Source organism: Aspergillus fumigatus, chromosome 6 (assembly GCF_000002655.1).
Source record: "Aspergillus fumigatus Af293 chromosome 6, whole genome shotgun sequence".
Classification (NCBI taxonomy): Eukaryota; Fungi; Ascomycota; class Eurotiomycetes; order Eurotiales; family Aspergillaceae; genus Aspergillus; species Aspergillus fumigatus.
Window position 1 is genome coordinate 2141104 of NC_007199.1, and position 17324 is coordinate 2158427.

The 17324-nt window shown below is 49.7% G+C and overlaps 8 protein-coding genes across 8 annotated transcripts; 3 read left to right on the forward strand and 5 right to left on the reverse strand.

The window, feature by feature from the left end:
• Positions 1 to 135: 135 nt before the first annotated feature.
• On the reverse strand, positions 136 to 1737 carry AFUA_6G09010 (LUC7 domain-containing protein). The gene is made up of 3 exons (XM_745696.2): positions 1460 to 1737; positions 1060 to 1391; positions 136 to 1001 (listed from the first exon to the last, which is right to left on the reverse strand). The coding sequence occupies exons 1-3, from the start codon at positions 1500 to 1502 to the stop codon at positions 537 to 539; spliced, it is 840 nt and encodes a 279-aa protein (XP_750789.1). The 5' UTR covers positions 1503 to 1737; the 3' UTR covers positions 136 to 536.
• Positions 1738 to 1863: 126 nt separating this feature from the next.
• Positions 1864 to 4128, forward strand: gpi16 (GPI-anchored transamidase subunit GPI16). The gene is made up of 3 exons (XM_745697.2): positions 1864 to 2359; positions 2426 to 2820; positions 2879 to 4128. The coding sequence occupies exons 1-3, from the start codon at positions 1998 to 2000 to the stop codon at positions 3922 to 3924; spliced, it is 1803 nt and encodes a 600-aa protein (XP_750790.1). The 5' UTR covers positions 1864 to 1997; the 3' UTR covers positions 3925 to 4128.
• Positions 4129 to 4160: 32 nt separating this feature from the next.
• Positions 4161 to 7013, reverse strand: AFUA_6G09030 (uncharacterized protein). The gene is made up of 5 exons (XM_745698.2): positions 6896 to 7013; positions 5954 to 6662; positions 4728 to 5899; positions 4438 to 4644; positions 4161 to 4375 (listed from the first exon to the last, which is right to left on the reverse strand). The coding sequence occupies exons 2-3, from the start codon at positions 6452 to 6454 to the stop codon at positions 5252 to 5254; spliced, it is 1149 nt and encodes a 382-aa protein (XP_750791.1). The 5' UTR covers positions 6455 to 6662; positions 6896 to 7013; the 3' UTR covers positions 4161 to 4375; positions 4438 to 4644; positions 4728 to 5251.
• A 328-nt stretch (positions 7014 to 7341) lies between these two features.
• On the reverse strand, positions 7342 to 9373 carry faeB-2 (putative feruloyl esterase). Its single transcript, XM_745699.2, has 2 exons — positions 8756 to 9373; positions 7342 to 8695 (listed from the first exon to the last, which is right to left on the reverse strand). Exons 1-2 carry the CDS (start codon positions 9090 to 9092, stop codon positions 7452 to 7454), a joined length of 1581 nt encoding a protein of 526 aa, XP_750792.1. The 5' UTR covers positions 9093 to 9373; the 3' UTR covers positions 7342 to 7451.
• A 669-nt stretch (positions 9374 to 10042) lies between these two features.
• AFUA_6G09050 (uncharacterized protein) lies at positions 10043 to 12115 on the reverse strand (the record flags this gene model as incomplete). The annotated part of the gene is made up of 5 exons (XM_077805039.1): positions 10043 to 10463; positions 10520 to 10862; positions 10912 to 10968; positions 11021 to 11242; positions 11288 to 12115. The coding sequence occupies 5 exons, from the start codon at positions 12113 to 12115 to the stop codon at positions 10420 to 10422; spliced, it is 1494 nt and encodes a 497-aa protein (XP_077661172.1). The 3' UTR covers positions 10043 to 10419.
• Positions 12116 to 12761: 646 nt separating this feature from the next.
• AFUA_6G09060 (mitochondrial 54S ribosomal protein uL6m) lies at positions 12762 to 13651 on the forward strand (the record flags this gene model as incomplete). Its single annotated transcript, XM_745701.1, has 3 exons — positions 12762 to 13035; positions 13102 to 13215; positions 13278 to 13651. 3 exons carry the CDS (start codon positions 12762 to 12764, stop codon positions 13649 to 13651), a joined length of 762 nt encoding a protein of 253 aa, XP_750794.1.
• Positions 13652 to 13858: 207 nt separating this feature from the next.
• Positions 13859 to 15106, reverse strand: AFUA_6G09070 (3'(2'),5'-bisphosphate nucleotidase; the record flags this gene model as incomplete). Its single annotated transcript, XM_745702.1, has 1 exon — positions 13859 to 15106. One exon carries the CDS (start codon positions 15104 to 15106, stop codon positions 13859 to 13861), a length of 1248 nt encoding a protein of 415 aa, XP_750795.1.
• Positions 15107 to 15849: 743 nt separating this feature from the next.
• Positions 15850 to 17295, forward strand: AFUA_6G09080 (LSB5 family protein; the record flags this gene model as incomplete). The annotated part of the gene is made up of 3 exons (XM_745703.1): positions 15850 to 15936; positions 16015 to 16166; positions 16224 to 17295. 3 exons carry the CDS (start codon positions 15850 to 15852, stop codon positions 17293 to 17295), a joined length of 1311 nt encoding a protein of 436 aa, XP_750796.1.
• Positions 17296 to 17324: the final 29 nt, after the last annotated feature.

Below are 17324 nucleotides of genomic sequence, written 5' to 3' on the forward strand. Positions count from 1 at the left end.
TACTGGATGGTAAAGGATATCCTAGGGTTGCATTCAAATTTCCCTTTGTTCTCTTGTGGATGGATTATGCAATTTGATATCCTCAGATCTCTTTTTTTTACATGGAGTTTATTGCAGTTCTGTGTTTCAGCTCGAGTCTCAAACAAACATTAATCTTCTTTCGGTATTACCAAATTCAAATATCTTTCAGACCTGATTCTTGGGGCTTGATATCTTCTCACACGCAGTGGATAAAGACCTGGGTTAGCGTTCAAGTAGTATTTATGTCAATATAAACCAGTTACTACATTCACAATGGCATTATGTTATTCGTCTTCTGCAAACGATACCCTGCTATGTGTGCCAGATTAGTATAAAAATAGGATGATGGCCATACTATGCTGCGTTCATTATATATTGACATGTAAACAAGCCTATCACATCCACATATTGCAATTCATCAAATCCTAGGTATGAAGAAAAGAAAATCAACGCCTACGCTATGCAAATTCCGGCCTGAATACTTGGAAAGAAACCACAATCAGTAGGCATCTCAATCACCACCGTCCGCCTCGTTTCCTGTATCCGCCACCACCACCACCGTAACGTGGGCCTCGTCCACCACCTGAGCGGCCACCCCAACCGCCTTCGTCGTCATCATGGTGGCGGACAGGAGGTGGGCGCCCCTTGAGCTCTTCGCTGAGCTTTTTGTACGTCTTGCGCATGTCTGAATAACCCATGTGCATCTTGCCGAAGAAGTGATCGGCCAAGCGGCGATCGTTATCAAGACGACTCAGATAGGCTCCGCAGACGTCGCAAACCTGCAGCTTTTGATGACCGGATGGACCGGAGGTATCTTGGAGATTCTTGAGTTCGCGCTCACAGGTCTCTTTTTGGTGTTTGGCGGTACGAATCTTGTGTAGTTCGTTAAGCGCTTGGGCCACGGCACCAGTTTCACCGAGGACGGAAACTTCAAGGAGACCAGTATTGATAGTCTTTGTGAGGTCGGAGATTTGTTTCAGCTGTGTGAGAGTCAGCGAATATTCTACCGATAGCTCGATGGAAGTGCTTCGCCCTTACAAGGTTATTTGTCTGTCTGATCTCATCGGGAGTTTTCTCTAATCGTCGCTGGGCGGAGTCAATCCTGCGATCACAATCGTCGATATATTTCTGCATATCGCGCATGTAGTCGAACTCAAAGCCCCATTTCGCCTTCTCGGCCGCTGAGGCGGTCTCGTACTCCGTCTTCAGTCCTTCACTATGCACTTTGGGACAAGGACCCAGATCTTGCTTGGTATTGGTGAAGAGATCGTGCGGGCAAGTTCCAACCAGGTACGAGCGACAGACCTTAGGATCTGTAATCTGAAGCTGCGCATTGCGAGAGCCGCCGCCGGTACCTATGAGTTGGTCCGCTGTAAGCAGATTTCCGTCAGCTTGCTTCAGAGAAAATCTGAGATTTGTAGATTGTCCAATGATTTACCTCCCATAAGCTGCTCAAGCAGCTTTCTTTGTTCGGCTGCCATAATGACGGAAACCTGGCGACAGCTATTGAGCGCGAAATAAAGGAATATCGGCTTGACTGGCGATGGTTTGTGATGCTGAATGAAGATCCAGGATTATGAGGTGTGGCGCTAAACGCGGCTGCGCTTATGTGAGCTTAAGGCACATCTACTCCGTTGAAAATACAATAGAAGGATGCTTAGATGAACAAAAATAAATTGATAGAGAGACTTAATTATTGCAAAAATATTATGATGCTCATGATAATATTATATATATAATTATCCTCAGAAATAGTAATACGCAAGACATCATTCATGTATGAATAGGTTGTGCTCACCTTGTCATATAGAATCCAGAGACTAAACTCAATTGGTTCAAAGGGCCAGCTCTCAGGAACATCTCGAGCATCTTTGATGCACCACAATCCCCACTTAATGGTTTCCCTGAAAAGTTAGGAAAGGTCAAGTTCATACCGCAATAGAAACTCGAAGCTTTTAGATTGCAAGAATGACGTGATGGTTGTCCGCTCCTTTTTCCCCCTACTGTCCCTCCTGATCGCGTTGGCGACCTTCACATCCGCCTCATCGGACTACCATGAAGCTCTCGTCCTGCAGCCGCTTCCTCAATCCTCCCTGCTAGCGTCATTCAATTTCAGGGGCAACACTTCTCAAGAAGCCTTTAATCAGCGGCATTTTCGCTACTTCCCTCGTGCTCTTGGCCAAATCCTACAACACACCCACACCAAGGAGCTACATATTCGGTTCACAACAGGGAGATGGGATGCTGAAAGCTGGGGTACACGTCCCTGGAACGGGACGAAGGAAGGAAATACAGGTGTAGAGCTATGGGCATGGATTGATGCGCCGGACAGTGAAAGGTGGGTTTAGAGGCTGTGGACCAGACACAAGGCCTCGCGATGTATACTGAGCTGATTTTCGTCCAGCGCATTTGCCCGATGGATATCCTTGACCCAGTCACTGTCTGGTCTGTTCTGCGCATCGCTGAATTTCATTGATTCGACTCGAACGACTCGACCGGTTGTATCATTTGAGCCTACCGGGAATCATTACCCTTCCAGTGACCTGCATCTGCTGCATGGAACGCTTCCTGGAGAAGTTGTCTGTACGGAGAACCTGACGCCCTTTCTGAAATTACTTCCCTGCAAGGGCAACGCTGGTGTTTCTAGTCTGCTGGATGGACACAAACTATTTGATGCTTCCTGGCAGAGCATGTCTGTTGATGTGCGTCCCGTCTGCCCTCAAGGCGGGAAGTGTCTTATGCAAATCGAACAAACAGTAGACATTGTGTTAGACATTGAGCGCTCCAAACGGCCTCGAGGTGAGTTGTCAAAGTAATTTTTCCCACTTTAACATACATTAATTAGTGATCCTCCTAGACGACCCGATTCCACGTCCTGTTCCTAATGATCAGTTGAGCTGTGACATTTCGAAGCCTTATCATTCAGACGATACCTGTTATCCTCTGGAAAGGGGCTCGGGCAAAGGCTGGAGCTTGAACGAGGTTTTTGGTCGTACTTTAAATGGCATTTGTTCCCTTGATGATGGCGAACGTCCTGGTGAAGAAGCAATCTGCTTGCGGATGCCGCATGAGCAAGTGGTATATACCACATCTGGAGTGGAAGAGACGAAAAGGCCCGACGGCTACACCCGTTGTTTTACCTTGCAACCATCCGGCACATTTGACTTGGTGATCCCGGAGCAATCTCACACGAGCTTGGCCCCTCGGGATGAACCGGTCTTGAGTGCGGAACGCACGATTGTTGGCCATGGCCAAGAAAGAGGCGGCATGCGTATTATTTTTGGCAACCCATCGGATGCGCATCCTGTCGACTTCATCTATTTTGAGACTCTGCCCTGGTTCTTGCGGCCCTATGTCCACACATTACGCGCGACGATCACAGGGCGCAACGGAACCACTAGATCGGTTCCCGTCTCGCACATTGTGAAAGAGACATTTTACAGACCGGCCATCGATAGAGAAAGAGGAACACAGTTGGAACTTGCACTCTCTGTGCCTGCTGCTTCCATCGTCACTCTCACCTATGACTTCGAGAAGGCAATTCTACGCTATACCGAGTATCCACCGGACGCCAACCGTGGCTTCAACGTCGCTCCTGCAGTTATCAAACTGTCTAGCGCGAGCGGCAACACCATTGCCCACGATACTCCGATCTATATGCGCACCACCAGCCTCCTCCTCCCGCTACCAACTCCCGACTTCAGCATGCCGTACAACGTGATCATCTTGACCAGTACAGTGATTGCGCTTGCGTTCGGAAGCATCTTCAATCTCCTGGTCCGCCGTTTTGTCACAGCTGATCAGGCTGCTGCGCTTACCGCGCAAACCCTGAAAGGCAGACTGCTAGGGAAGATTGTAGCTCTAAGAGATCGTATCAGCGGAAAGAGGTCAAAGGTAGAATAGTGTACAGTACAGCATACTCGGATTCAAGTATCCGCATTAATCCTTTCACATTTTGTTAAATATGCTTATTCATGACGAGAAAGAAAGCACGTAATACATGTGTAGAACTCCCTCAACTTCCAACTCGAATCCTGTATACCATTATCTACCTTGACCATGCAACCTAAAGGCTCAACGTCAGTACCAACCCATCTTTCCTCTGATACAACAGCAGGTGAGCTCCTGGCAAGACTCACATATCCATAGCCCCCTTCGTCTTCGACCACCCAGGCAACGTCTCAGGACATCCAGGCCGATGTTCCATGAAACTATGATCCTCGGTATCGCACGACGTATCTTTGGCACTCATTTCAGACGCTCCCTGAGCCAGCTGCTCAAAGTTCGAGCTCGCGGCACCCTTCTGCGAACTCAGGCCCAGGAACTCTCCCATCGATGACTTGGGGTTGGTAGCCTAGACCGCCAATCGTCAGTTCAGTGCTCCACGCTTGTGAGGTGCGCCGCGAGTCAACTTACGGCCTGATGGCCCGGCCCCTCTGTGCCTGTGCCTCCCTTGAAGAAGCCCTTGTCGCCCCATCCCGATCCACCGCCTGCATTGTTGGCGGGTGTGGGTTTGGAGCTGGCACCGCCCTGAGTTGAGGTTCTTTCGTGGTTGACGGCGTTGTCGGCTGTTCTGTCTCCCATTGTGGTTGGTGGTTATAATTTCAATCGCTCTGCTTGTGTCTTCTACAGGAGTCAGTATACAATGTGGAATGATATATATTGTTTTGATGGTCCGTTGTATATATAGTCAATGGTGAACGTACCTGAAAATTGAATGATGCGACAATGTTAAATATCGCAGATAATATCTTGACTACACCGTCTTTATATAATAATTCAAGCTATACCTCATCGACCATCTGCTTGTCGACCGGGTCCTGTTCTAGTTGCATAGTAACTATGATTTCATAGTGAGCGCATCCCGCCTTGGTCATTGGCAGGTACACGCCACCTGCGCTGAATCATCAAATAATCCATATACGACTAGCCGGTATATTGACTTGGAAGATTCAGGAGGTTGGTAGCGAGATCTTGGCTATGAGATAGTACGTGTCAGGCAGTGTGCATGGATAGCATGGACTGCCAGAGTTGTAACATCTAGCATGTATGTACATACAGGTTCCATTCCGATTCAGTGGTATAAGACAATCATAACTCGAGTCAAAAGAGAAGAAACATCAGAAAACCTCTCCGGAGGTTTACCCATCATAGAGACATGAGAAACAAGATAAAAAGGGAAACGTACATGCATGGACAGAAGTTCCTGGGAGGCATTTATTAAAGCAGATTAATCCCGTTGCGACTCAACTTGCTCTGCCCACGTGGCGCCTGACACTGGGGACAGTGAGGTCTCAAGCTTATCTGCGAGATCAGAGACCGTCTTGTCCGTTGGTTTATGACCTCCAGGAAGGGCTGGGAACTCTTGTTCATTATTCAAAACCGGAGGGGCTGGAGAGGCTGCAGCAGCAGCTTCATCTGACGCGCCATCAAAAGGCGCAGCCCGAGAAGCTCCTCGTCCACGCCCACCTCTTCCACCACGTCCTCGACCGCGGTGGTTGAGGTGATGGCGTCCCTCTTGGTCCTCCTCCGTGCGGGCGTCATCGAAATCTCGTCGGACGTAACCAGAGACTCCTCCGTGCATGCCACGCCGGAATTGACCTCTACCACCACGGGGGTTGTAGTCTTCTTCACGCTTGGTCGCGTCCCACTCCCTTCCGCCCAAAGCTTCGAGTTTCCTCAAGCGGTTGCGCTCGCGTTCGGAGTCCATTGCACGGCGATTCTGGCGTTCCTGGCGGCGCTTCTCTTCTGCAATCTTCTCGCGTTCGAGAAATGACGCCTGATCAGCCTCAGCGCGAGCATATGCGGCAGCTTTCTTAGCGGCGTTCTCCTTGGCGGCAGCGATGCGTCGGGTAAGCTCTTCCTCTGTGAGCTTGGGCTGATAGAGTAGATTAGTACATGTCTCTCTACGCTACATAGGCTCGTGCCGTACCTTCTTCACTCCACCAGTTGCGCTCCTATCTCCACGAACGGCTGGAACTCGTTGAGCTTCGGTTCCATTCGCCGCAGCGGCTGGTTTAGCATCTGCCTTAGTTTCATCCTCTTTTGCAGATTGTTCAGATCCTTCTGCCGGTGTGTCGCGGGCTGCATTCTCCACTTTGTTGTCCTCTCGTTCGGCAGCATTGTCAGTAGACCTGCCCCTCGGCCCTCCCTCTGCACGCCCGCGACCTGAATGGTGCGACCCGCGTCCTCCGCGTCCTCTTCCTCTCCCTCTCCCTCCTCGTCTATCCGCTCCACGTGAGCGCGGCGGGGTATCTATCCGTGGTGGCTCCTGGCTCTTGGTGTCTGCAACATTTTCCTCCGGTGTCTGAACCTCAGCTTGTACTTGTTCGTCTGCGGATACTGGGATGATTTCGTCATCGAACAGATCGTCCCCGCCTCGAGTTTGCGCGAACTCGTCTATGACAGGCGCGTCGGCGATGGGATCGGCCATTTTTCTGTAATCCACTGGTAAAACGTCCGTGTCTTGCGAATTCTCGACGAAAAGCTGACGCGATCACGCAGTTCTTCGCGATGGATCAATTTCGATTAGGACGCCTAAGCAATTGCGGGGTTGGGGTAGCCTGCAAAATCAAGGATCAACCTTATCTAGCGGAATGTAGGCTTAAGAACACTTTTCGAAGCGTCGGAAACTATGTTTGCTAGAAACTCTGTCGGTCAGCAAGAGGCATATATGCGCCAGGTGTAGATCAGTTCCGCTCCCGAAAGTAATTTATTATCGAGTGTCTTTTGTAATTAACTCTCTTGACTGCGACCACCTCAAGCAGGACTAAGTTGCCAAGGCGGTCTGTATGTGGAGTTGTGTCTTTGCGGAGATCAAGGGAGATATTTCCAATCGCGTAGTTCGCATGGTCAGGAGAAAGGTATTACCTACTTATTTCCTATTATTGGCCAGGCGCGCAGAATATCGCAGTCCAAGACGGAGTATATAAGTGAAGAAAGCATTGCTCCATCTGTCGATCGAGTCCTACAATGAAGATGAGAGATGTATTTCTGCCTCTCATTACCGCCGCCTTCTGCCGCTTCAATGACATGTATTATATATTAGATTTTGATTTTTTTCTGAGCTTTGAGATAATGCATCTTATAATCTGAAAGTTGCTTATGGGAGGAACTCCTTCAGTCTAAAATTCTTAATGGTTATATGGTCTTATGCTCTGTGAGGTTGATTATCTAAACTCAACATATCTCACACTCACAAACAAGGCCATCAGCACGATTCCTTACAAAGAAGTATGGCAAGGACCCTGTCTTGACTGTTGGCTAACACGGTTGGATGGTTACTCCCATTTCCTTGGTGGCTTAACATCCGATAACAGGCGACCAAATAGGGGATTGGACACTGAAAAACATCTGCACTCAATTGTTCAACTTATTTGCATTCTATCAAGCAGGATGGACACGTTTAGTACAACATCAGACACCGTCAACTAAACACATTCCCATGCGTTCTCGTCGGAATAATTTCCTGGTCCCTTATATACATTTCTGCGAGGATATCTGCAGTGCTTGCGGGTGTATTCAACAGACGAACCGACCCCGTTCGAGAACTTGGCACCACGGATGAATTCCGGAGCAATCCCCTTCTCAACCCACTGGACCATTGCCATAAGGACATTGTTCTCTGGCTCAGCACCGTTGTATGTTCTCAGCCCGTTGCCAATGCCGTACGCGCCGTCTCCGCCGGTGCAGTGTGCCATACCGCTAACGGGGAAGAAGCGGTAGAAGTCATCCAGTTCTTCAGGGCCCAAGCCCATTTCCTCTGCGACACGCGCATAATACAGCTTCGAGTTATCCGAGCTGATCAGTTGGTCCTGCATACCGTGGTAGGTCAGGACCTTTCCACCCGCCTTCTGGAAGGAGGATATATCCGCGTCCCAGGTCTGGATGTTGTAGGGGTTCTGCGCCAGAGCGACCGCGGCGTCCTCGACCGTCCACTTGGTGGCATCCCAATCGGGGTTGTTGTAGACGACGTAGCGGTACCAATCGGTGCTGTAACGGAAGGGCTGACCGTTGTACACGACCGACGAAGCGAACAGTTCGGAGCCGGGTTGCATGCGAGGGTACAGTAGATTTCCGTTCACGCCATAAAATGGGGAGAGAACATTGCGAACAGTCTTCGCTTGGGCACCGGTGATACAATTGGTCTTGTCAGAGGCACCTGGCTTGCAAATGATTGTCTCGATAACAGGCTGGCAGAGATCGGTATCCTCGATGATGCCATCCTTAGCCCCGTCGATTTCATCGCACTGCCGCACGATCTCATCATGAACGACCTTCCACGACTCCGGCGAGAGGTATGTGTCTGATGTATTCGATCCGGTGATCGAGTAGAAGTGGATACTCCACGAGATCAGGTTGACGAAGTTGAAGGCAGGAGCACCTGCCACAACCCCGTCGAAGTCATTGGGGTATTTCTGGATTGACTTGAAGCCTTGTCTACCACCAGTGGAGCACCCCAGGTAGTAGGACTTGTCAAAGCCTTCTTTATAAAACATCTTGGTGAGCTGTTTACCGACTACGACGCCGGTATGAATTGAACGATACGCGAAATCTTCGATGACTTCAGGATGCTGGTAGAAAGGCTTGCCAGACGTTCCGTTATGGCCGTTGTTGGCGCCGACTGTTGCGAAGCCTAAGCCGGCAGTATAGGCAAGATCATAGTATTGGATGCCTATAATAATATTAGCCATAACGGAACTCTATTTTTGCAACGGTTTGGAAGAAGCCATACAGCCAGAAAGGCCTCCATTGCCAGTGCTCAGGAAGCGGCCAGTGTACTCCCGCGGAAACCATGCTTCCAGGGTGATCTGGCTACTCTTCGAGGTATCAACAGCCATAGCAACCCGGCACATATCCGCTGACACAACCTGGGAGGATGCGCCGCAGGTGACATCGTTGTCGGGCAGTGTGAGGTTGGTCCCTCCAGGAACATATTCAACAAAGTTCACATGGACGTTAGGAAGCTTGATTTTGCGTCCAAAGCTAGCACATTTGGCTTGGAAAGCATCCTGCTTTGCCAGAACTGCAGAGGCCAATGTGAGAAGAGGCAGTAGAGAGAGCTTGGTCATGTTGACTGTTTGAGTCAGCTCCACAGGTGTCTGGCTCTATGATATTGCGTCTCAGCAGAAAATCCAGGTTTGCTTCGAGTCGCGCTGGGAAGCAGCTTCTTTTTGTACTAATCTTCCCCACAAATCTACCCCGTGGGGTAATTCACTGGTAGGAGCATCTCCCCCAAGTTGCAGGACCAACCCCTGAGCAAGTGCCGAAGTTGTGCCAATGAGAGAAGGACTCGACACCGAGTATTTCCCGATCATCAATGCCGTTCCAAAGCATACAGGCAGAAACCTAAGACATTGGGTTATGCGGCGGTTCAGAGCAAGCGGGACTCTCCCACGAAGACCGGAAATCCAGTCTGTTGAGTTCGGTCTTCGACCAGCTGTGGATCTTCGGGTATTTTCCGTCATGCGCCAAATCCGGGGAGCTCCAAATCCTTTCCTGTACATGTAGAGTAATTGGCGGAAATCAACATCGCTCGGCAAGTGCCGGTGCCGATAATTACAGCTCAGAAGCAGGGGCCGCCGAAGCTTTAGTACCTTGACGTATTGCAGATATATGAACTCCGTAGACGTCCAGTTTGGGGCTGTTGAGAGCAGTCATGGGAAGTCCGAATTTTCGGCTTCACATCCTTAGAAAGGAACTATAAGAAGTCCTCGGGCTCTCTGCTGAGGACAGTAGCCAGTTTATGAAATTGTTCTGCTGAGGAATCTGATTGTCTTTACGGAGGACGTGGTGTGGGTTCCGGATTACAGCACAGATACGCGCTATTTCCGTTTGTTACCAGGCTAGGGTTACGGGTAGATTGCCGCGGTACATCTTCTTCGTCGTTTTTCTCTGTAAGAGAAAGTGGAGCATTGACTCTTCTGGTTCCTTCGTGTCTAGACTGAGAAAGGACAGGCTTGTTGCCCATATCATCTACATCCAGTATTTGTTTGTGAAAGTTCTCGAGTGACCTGACTGACTCTGAGGTTTCGACTTTGCAAGTAGCAGTTTCAGGGGTCAGGCGGAATTGGAAGCTTTAGGGAAATTAGGATAGTCAGTACATCCAGCACTGAGGCTAATAGTTATGGTTATACATTGATACTTGAGGATTCGATGTGGCTTCTACTAGAATCTCATTCCTTCATCCTTCAGTCACCTAATTATCACTTAACTATCAACGCCCATTCCCTCCAGCCTCGGGATAATTGGGTATTATGACGGGAATAATAAACCCATGGAACACCCATTTTCATATGCTGACGCCTTCTACCCAGTGAGAAAATTGAAATGACATAGATATATGGACTAAATAATGCAGGTGGCGAAGAATACGGCAAAGGTCGTTGAGAACAAAAGCTAGAACAAAACGCCATGGTAGAATGTCGTCATTGCGATGTGAACTGGAAATATGTTATTCGGGCATGATCAGCCGCAAGCCTATGGGGCTTATACTCACCGGCACCGATCGCAAGAGCTGCCAGAGTCAATCTTGGACTGTGCGCGCCTATAACACTGAGAAGTATACCACACACTGTCCACGCAGAGTATGGTCCGATAAATTTCCCTAATATTGGGGAGTCTCGATACCTGGTCGTCGTCTCTTCAATCATCGCTTGCAAGTTCGCAGTGGTCGTAATTGCCTTGTCAAGAAGCGCCTGTGAAATTTGCAAGTTGGTCTCCATATATTGCTGTAATCTGTATTGTGCGTCAAGTGCATCGAACTGTTGCAGCTGAGCTATACGTAACGCTTCAGCCTTCGATTGTGATGTTTCAAGAGATGTCTCGAAATTTCGTAGTCGCTTCAGGGATTAGCTCAGTCAAGATACCGGTTAAGGGCAGACTACTAACCTCAGACAAGCTCAGCTCCTGTTGTAGAATGAGTCCTAGCCTCTCTGAGAGCCATGACTAGTGTTGTGAGCCTTGTCAGATCTGTCACATTTGGCAAAGGTTCACTTACGAGCGACGCGCCAAAGGTTTCGACATTCTGTGAGAGTCTGGCTACATCACCATGCACAAGGGACTCGAGCCTGGACTGAAGTGAGAGCGCAAGTTCATTCTGTTTCTCGACTTTCTGCTCGAGAGCATGTGAACTTTGTGCTTCTCTGGTTAGAGCTTCATCATAAACAACTTGCAGCATTTGTCGCAGGTAGCTGACTTCATTGGTAGCATTTCGAATGTCCTGAACAATGTCAGTTGCATTGGTATAAAGTTGCTAGACACGTACTGTCTCGAGGCTTGCTGCATCGTTATGTACCCTTGCAAGGGTTGAAGTGACAGTTGTAACTCCCGAATCGACGGCGGATTTGATACCCTCCATTAAGTTACCCAGTAGAGCCTTAAAACCAGTTTCGGTTGCTTCCAGGTCCTGTCTCAGCTTCGCCTGCAAAGCTGCGGTCGCCTCTATGAAGGCTTGATGCTGGGAAGATTCAGCATAGGCCATTTCAAGCGCCTCCTCGAGCCCATGGCTAAGCTTGATGGAACTTTCGACTATTGAGCGATGAAGCTCGAGAAGCTCCTCCTTCTCGGTCTCAAGCCGCGTTGCTTGGCATATCACCATGGCATTCTGTCTACTATTACTATACGATGTCCACCACTGCGGACGAGATTCCAGTGACCGTAAGCATGATTCTAGGATCTCAGTAGGCATAGAATCGGCAGTGATGGTCGTGGATTTATGATTGGAGGAAAACCCAAAGAATCCTTTCTTTCGTGGAGCCCCAAGAGTAACTGGAAGACATGGAGGAGGAATTGACGCTCCCGCTCCGTCGAGTTCACATACTGCAAGTCGTGCCGCGTACAGAGAGCGAACATGTTCCAATGTAAGATATGTTCTTTGTTCTGTATGATCAGTCGTTCCCCCTATTGATTGACAAGATGCGACGAGCCGTGAAGCTGCAACCCGGTTGCAGGAAGGCGACGACTTCATAGATTCAAGTAGCTGCACTGCTTCGGTAAAGATAGCATCATGCTGCTGTGTCTTCGACTGTAGGAAGAATACTAGATCAATTTCTGCAGGTGCATCATGAGAAGGTACCAACGTCCCTAACTTCATTATCAATGATGCATCGATAATTCCTTGTCTGGAACATACCGGTCGGCAGCTTCCCTGCAAAGGCAGGACTCAACATCAGCAAGAGAATGAGCAGGATGCTGGCAAGTAAGAACGTAGGCTGATGAGTCCTTGACATCTGGCTGGAGAATATGAGTGTCACGCCGTGAGTAGAATTGAGTCGACGGAGACACTTGGTGGCAATGATATTTAGATTAGACACTAGAAAGATAAGAGCAATGGATGTTGTAACTTATAATTTAGCGCAGGCAACAGAATAGAAAGATGAATACGTCAAGTCTCCCGAAAGACTGAAGCTGGAAATGAAGCAGTATGAGATGAAGCTGAAGGAAACAACAGCGAAAGGAGCAAAGCAAAAGAGGTACACACTACACTATCAAGCGCAAATACAAGGATACCTTACAAGATTCTGTCAAGCCATGTCGCCAGCGAGCTCTGGCAAATGCAGAAAATCAATTATAAACAACATACAAACACCTTGGGATGTTTGGACCTTGATCTATGTGGATGGTGATGTAATCACGTGATATCAGCCTAACCCAGTTTGAACATATGCCTTCGGACAAAATCAGTTGAGATCCGGACTTTCAACCGCTCACTCAAACAGTTGAACACAATTATCGTCGCCATGTCGAATCTTCTCCCCCAGAGCTGCTTGAGGCAGCTTACACGGAGCCCTCTACGGCAGACCAGTCTCCCTCTTTTCCTCGCTCCAGCGTACACCCACCCGCTGCGGACACAATGTTTTTCAACCACTTCTCCGACGCAATCGCGAGTAGGCGGCGCTCCGATCTCGATACCACCAGAGGTTTCCTTGAAGTTTGTCGACCTGCCTCAGACTCAGGTACGAGGCCGATCAAAGGAAGTTCCTAAGACTGCAATTGAGGTCAAGGGTCCTCTGGGTAAGCGATGGTGTTTCATCCTTGAGCGTCTCGGAAGCGGAATCTAACATACTGTTTCGGTCATAGGCGAATTAACCCTGAACATCCCTCCATTCGTTGAGGTTACACACGATGAAACACTCCGTAAAGCCAGTTTGACTGTTCAAGACCCCTCGATTGCCCATCAACGTGCTATGTGGGGTATGTAAACGACTCTTGAAGGTTCCATGCGACGGCCCATGGCTGACTTGTGCGGCTTCTAGGAACTATGCGGGCCCATCTGCAGAACTACGTACTTGGAGTATCGGAAGGGCATATTTGCATTTTGAGTCTGGTCGGTGTCGGTTACAGAGCGAGCATCGAGTCTACAGCAACTACAGTGGAACCTGAATATCCAGGCCAACAATTCGTCTCTCTCAAGGTTGGATATTCCCATCCTATTGAGCTCGGTGTTCCGAAGGGAGTCAAGGCCAGCACACCGCAGCCTACTCGTATTCTGCTTGAGGGAGTCGACAAAAACGTTGTGACACAATTCGCGGCGGAAATCAGAGAATGGCGGAAGCCAGAGCCTTACAAGGGCAAGGGTATTTTTGTGAACGGAGAGACAATCAGACTGAAGGCCAAGAAGATTCGGTGATCTGGGGTGGTTTCTATTTTACTTTGGCATTTTCTTGGAACAGGGTCTGGGGCTGTTTCTGTACATGTATATTCCAGCAGAGTCTCCTGTTTTCCCAATTGGTATCTATCTCATGTACTTTTAGGCGCATCAAGCGTGCAGGATCTAACAAAGGTTTAGAACGGGTTTAGTGATTCGATACAACAGTTGGTCCGTTCGCGTCATCCTTCATAGCTTCAGGACCGTCTTGACGGCACTAATAACCTGGTCCTGGATGGCCTCTGGAGCGGCGACGACTCCCTTGTTGGCAGCCAAAGTGCGTCCCTTGCTGAAATCCAAGCGCTGGCCATAGATATCGGTCACTTGTCCACCAGCCTCGCGGACAATGAGATCGCCAGCCGCATGATCCCAGATCTTCTCCTGGTAGTCCTTTCTGACAGGTAGCCGTAGGTAGATATCGCCTGCGCCTCTAGCAATTGAGCAGTACTTGGCCTGCGAGTCGAGTCGCACGCTGGGGGAGGTGATACCCAGGAGCTGAGCGACGGCAGCGTTGTCGCCTTGAGCAGAGTGGGCAGCCTCAACTCCTTCACAGAAGACAGCCTGTTTTATATCCGGAACGGGACGCATCGAGATGGGCTTGCTCTCGGCAAGAGCACCATTCGAGAGGGGTCGGCTAATGGATCCCTGGCCCTTGATGGCCGAGAAAAGTACTCCCATGCCGGCACCATCAGTCTGGTCAACGCCGATACTGGCGGTCATGGCAACCGAATCGTCCACGGGTAAGTTGGGGCAACCAATGGCGCCGACCTTCACATCTCCGTCCTCGATCAAGCCGAGACAGACAGCATACTGGCCGCCCCGGAGAAATCCCTTGGTGCCATCGATGGGATCCAGAGCCCAGATACGACCCTTGGGACCGCCTGCACTCTTGCCTTGGTCGATGATGTCCAGCATCGCATCTTCACTTGGCAAGAGACCACCCAGGAGCTCATTGCTCTCGTTATCTCCCAATCTGATGTCCTTGACCAGTCTCCAGATCTCTGCGCTCAGCGCCTTGTCCTCCCGAAGAGAGTTAGCCTCCTCTTCGGCGACAATCTCATCGTTGGGGAAATTCTTGCGGAGGGCCTGGATGATTAGAGCTTGAGCGCCGAAGTCGCCGATGGTGACGGGCGATTTGTCGTCCTTTGAAACTGTGCCCTTGGCCTTCTCGTGGAAAACTTTCTGTGTCAGAAGTGTTGCTCGCTGAACAGCGAGTTCGGCAATGTAGCGCTCTTGTTGGTAGGACATGTTGGCAGTGTGGGTATAGTTGGGTGAAGAAGACGCAGCGGGGAGGGAGGCAAATATGCGCGGGGGGGTTTTAAAGATGATACTGACTCCGAGCAGAAGAGTGGAGCAGAGGACAAGACAGGAGAAGATTGAGAAGGACGACCGGCGAACCGAGCAGCAATCATCCGTATTTATAGACCGAGGACCCATTAAGAAGATGCAGAATGCATACGTAAGATGCTGCTCAGCAGCAATTGTTAATAGATATTTGGTAATACTCCCACTTCCGATCGCCCTCAGTCATCAATCTCCTGCAGGAATAGTCATCATCCATAGGAATATTTGCCCCTGGCTGTTGCTATCATCGTGAAACCCCAGGCATCCAGGCATGCAATTCCCACCTCTCTCCCCGCCCTAAACTCCTTTGGGGATGCGGAGAGGGGCAATCACGAGATTGGCCATCATCGGGGAAGGAAGAGGAAGGGTATCGTTATCGAGACAGAAGGACAACGGCGATGTCTACTTAATAGTAGATAGTCATATATGCGGCCCTTTCAAAACTCTATTGCGCCCTTCATCAGTGGCGCGAAAGACTAGCATAGCGGGTGTTGCGCGAATCAGCCTCGATTTTCCTTCGGAGTCAACCGTGCTCGTGTGTTGGGCTGTCAAGCACTGCCGCCAGGGCAGCACACGACGGCCTCGGTCGGACTAACAGGCCTAACACGTCACCGTCTGGGGATTGTTGTGCCTAATTCGATAAATCTCGTGCCGAGACTCTGGATTTAGGAGCTATACACGCCGTTGGAATCGAGGTCTAGTTCCTGACTACTCATCTCTGGGTCTCGCGAGGGGCCGAGCTTGTCAAGGAGTTGCACTGACTTCGCCTTGGGAATTCATTGCGCTTTGACGGGGTTGATACTTATTTGCCCAATAAGACTTTGGATGACAACACCATGTTCCACTCAGCAGTAAGTGCGCTTCTGTCATTGATTAGAGCTTTTGCAGGCAGCTTGATCGTTCAACGCAAGTCCTCAGAATCTGTGTGGCCATTTGCATATCAAGTTCTTTGTAATTGATTCTATGAAAAAGGCGTGAGGGACTGACGACACTTGGTGCAGAAACCATACTCGGCTGTGACCGTTCAGATTGAGGTGCTCACCAGCGAGCAATACGAAATTGAAGATTCAAGTGGAATTGTCGATCTCATCGAAGCGATTCGCATTCAGAGCAGCGGCCCGACTGAAGCAAGTCGTGCGTTGCGCAAGAAACTGTCAGTCCACCTATCTATTCTTTGTCTCTCCATCCTACTTGTCTAATGTTCCTCCAGTAAATATGGCAATCTGCACCGCCAGCTGAGAGCTCTTACCATTCTTGATTTTTTGATACAGAATGCTGGAGATCGATTCCTGAGAGAGTTTGCAGATGAACCGCTCTTAGAGCGCCTACGAATCGCAGCAACCGATCCTGTATCTGATCCCTTGGTGAAACAGAAGTGCAAGCAACTTTTCGGGCAATGGGCAGTATCCTACAAGGACACACCGGGGATGGAAGGGGTGACAGCGCTTTACCGTCAGCTTCCAAAGCGCAAACAGCCCGCCACTCAGGCCAAAGCGAAGGTTCTCCGGGATACTGGTGATTCGACTAATGAGCCGCAACTGGGCCATACAGTCTCCATTTCGGTAGGGAACGGGCCGACTACTGTCTTGAGCAGTCCCAAGCACAAACATACATCGAGCAAATCTTCTTTCAAGAGAGACAAGAAAGAAAAGGAGAAGAAAATACACAATAGGTCGTTCAGTTTGGAGAGGGAGAAGCCGGAGATGCTGCAGACTCTCGCCTCTTCCTCGGTCGCCAGCACCAACCTTCTGAATGCGCTGAAGCGGGTAAACCGCGAAACTCACCGGGTGAGTGAAGATGCAGAGTGTCTCAACCGGTTTGAGACCTGCAAGCTCCTTAGGCGGCAAATTCTCCGGTACATTCAGCATGTGGAGAGTGAGGAGTATCTGGGAAGTCTTATCCACGCCAATGAGGAGTTGGTTACTGCACTTATGGCGTTCGAAGTCCTGGACAAGAGTATAGACTATGACAGCGACAGTGACCAGGATGTGCTTGAAAGTGGCTGGACTCCTGATCGAGACGATATCAATGAATCGTTTGCCGGGCTGGTCATCAACCCTCCCAAACCTCCTCGGCCTCCTCGACCTTTGAGCATATCCGTACCATCATCCTCCCAGCAAAAGTACGTTAGCGCCAGTGAGTCGGAGACGGATGAGGACGATGACGACGAGAACAACCCATTTGGCGACAGAAATGCTATCCGCACTCCTGGTCTTGAGAAGGCTGAACCTACATGGTATGTATTATTTGCAGATCTTCCTGGCGCGCATAGTTCCGGCTAATCCATGTATAGGAGAGAAGTTTGACCTTG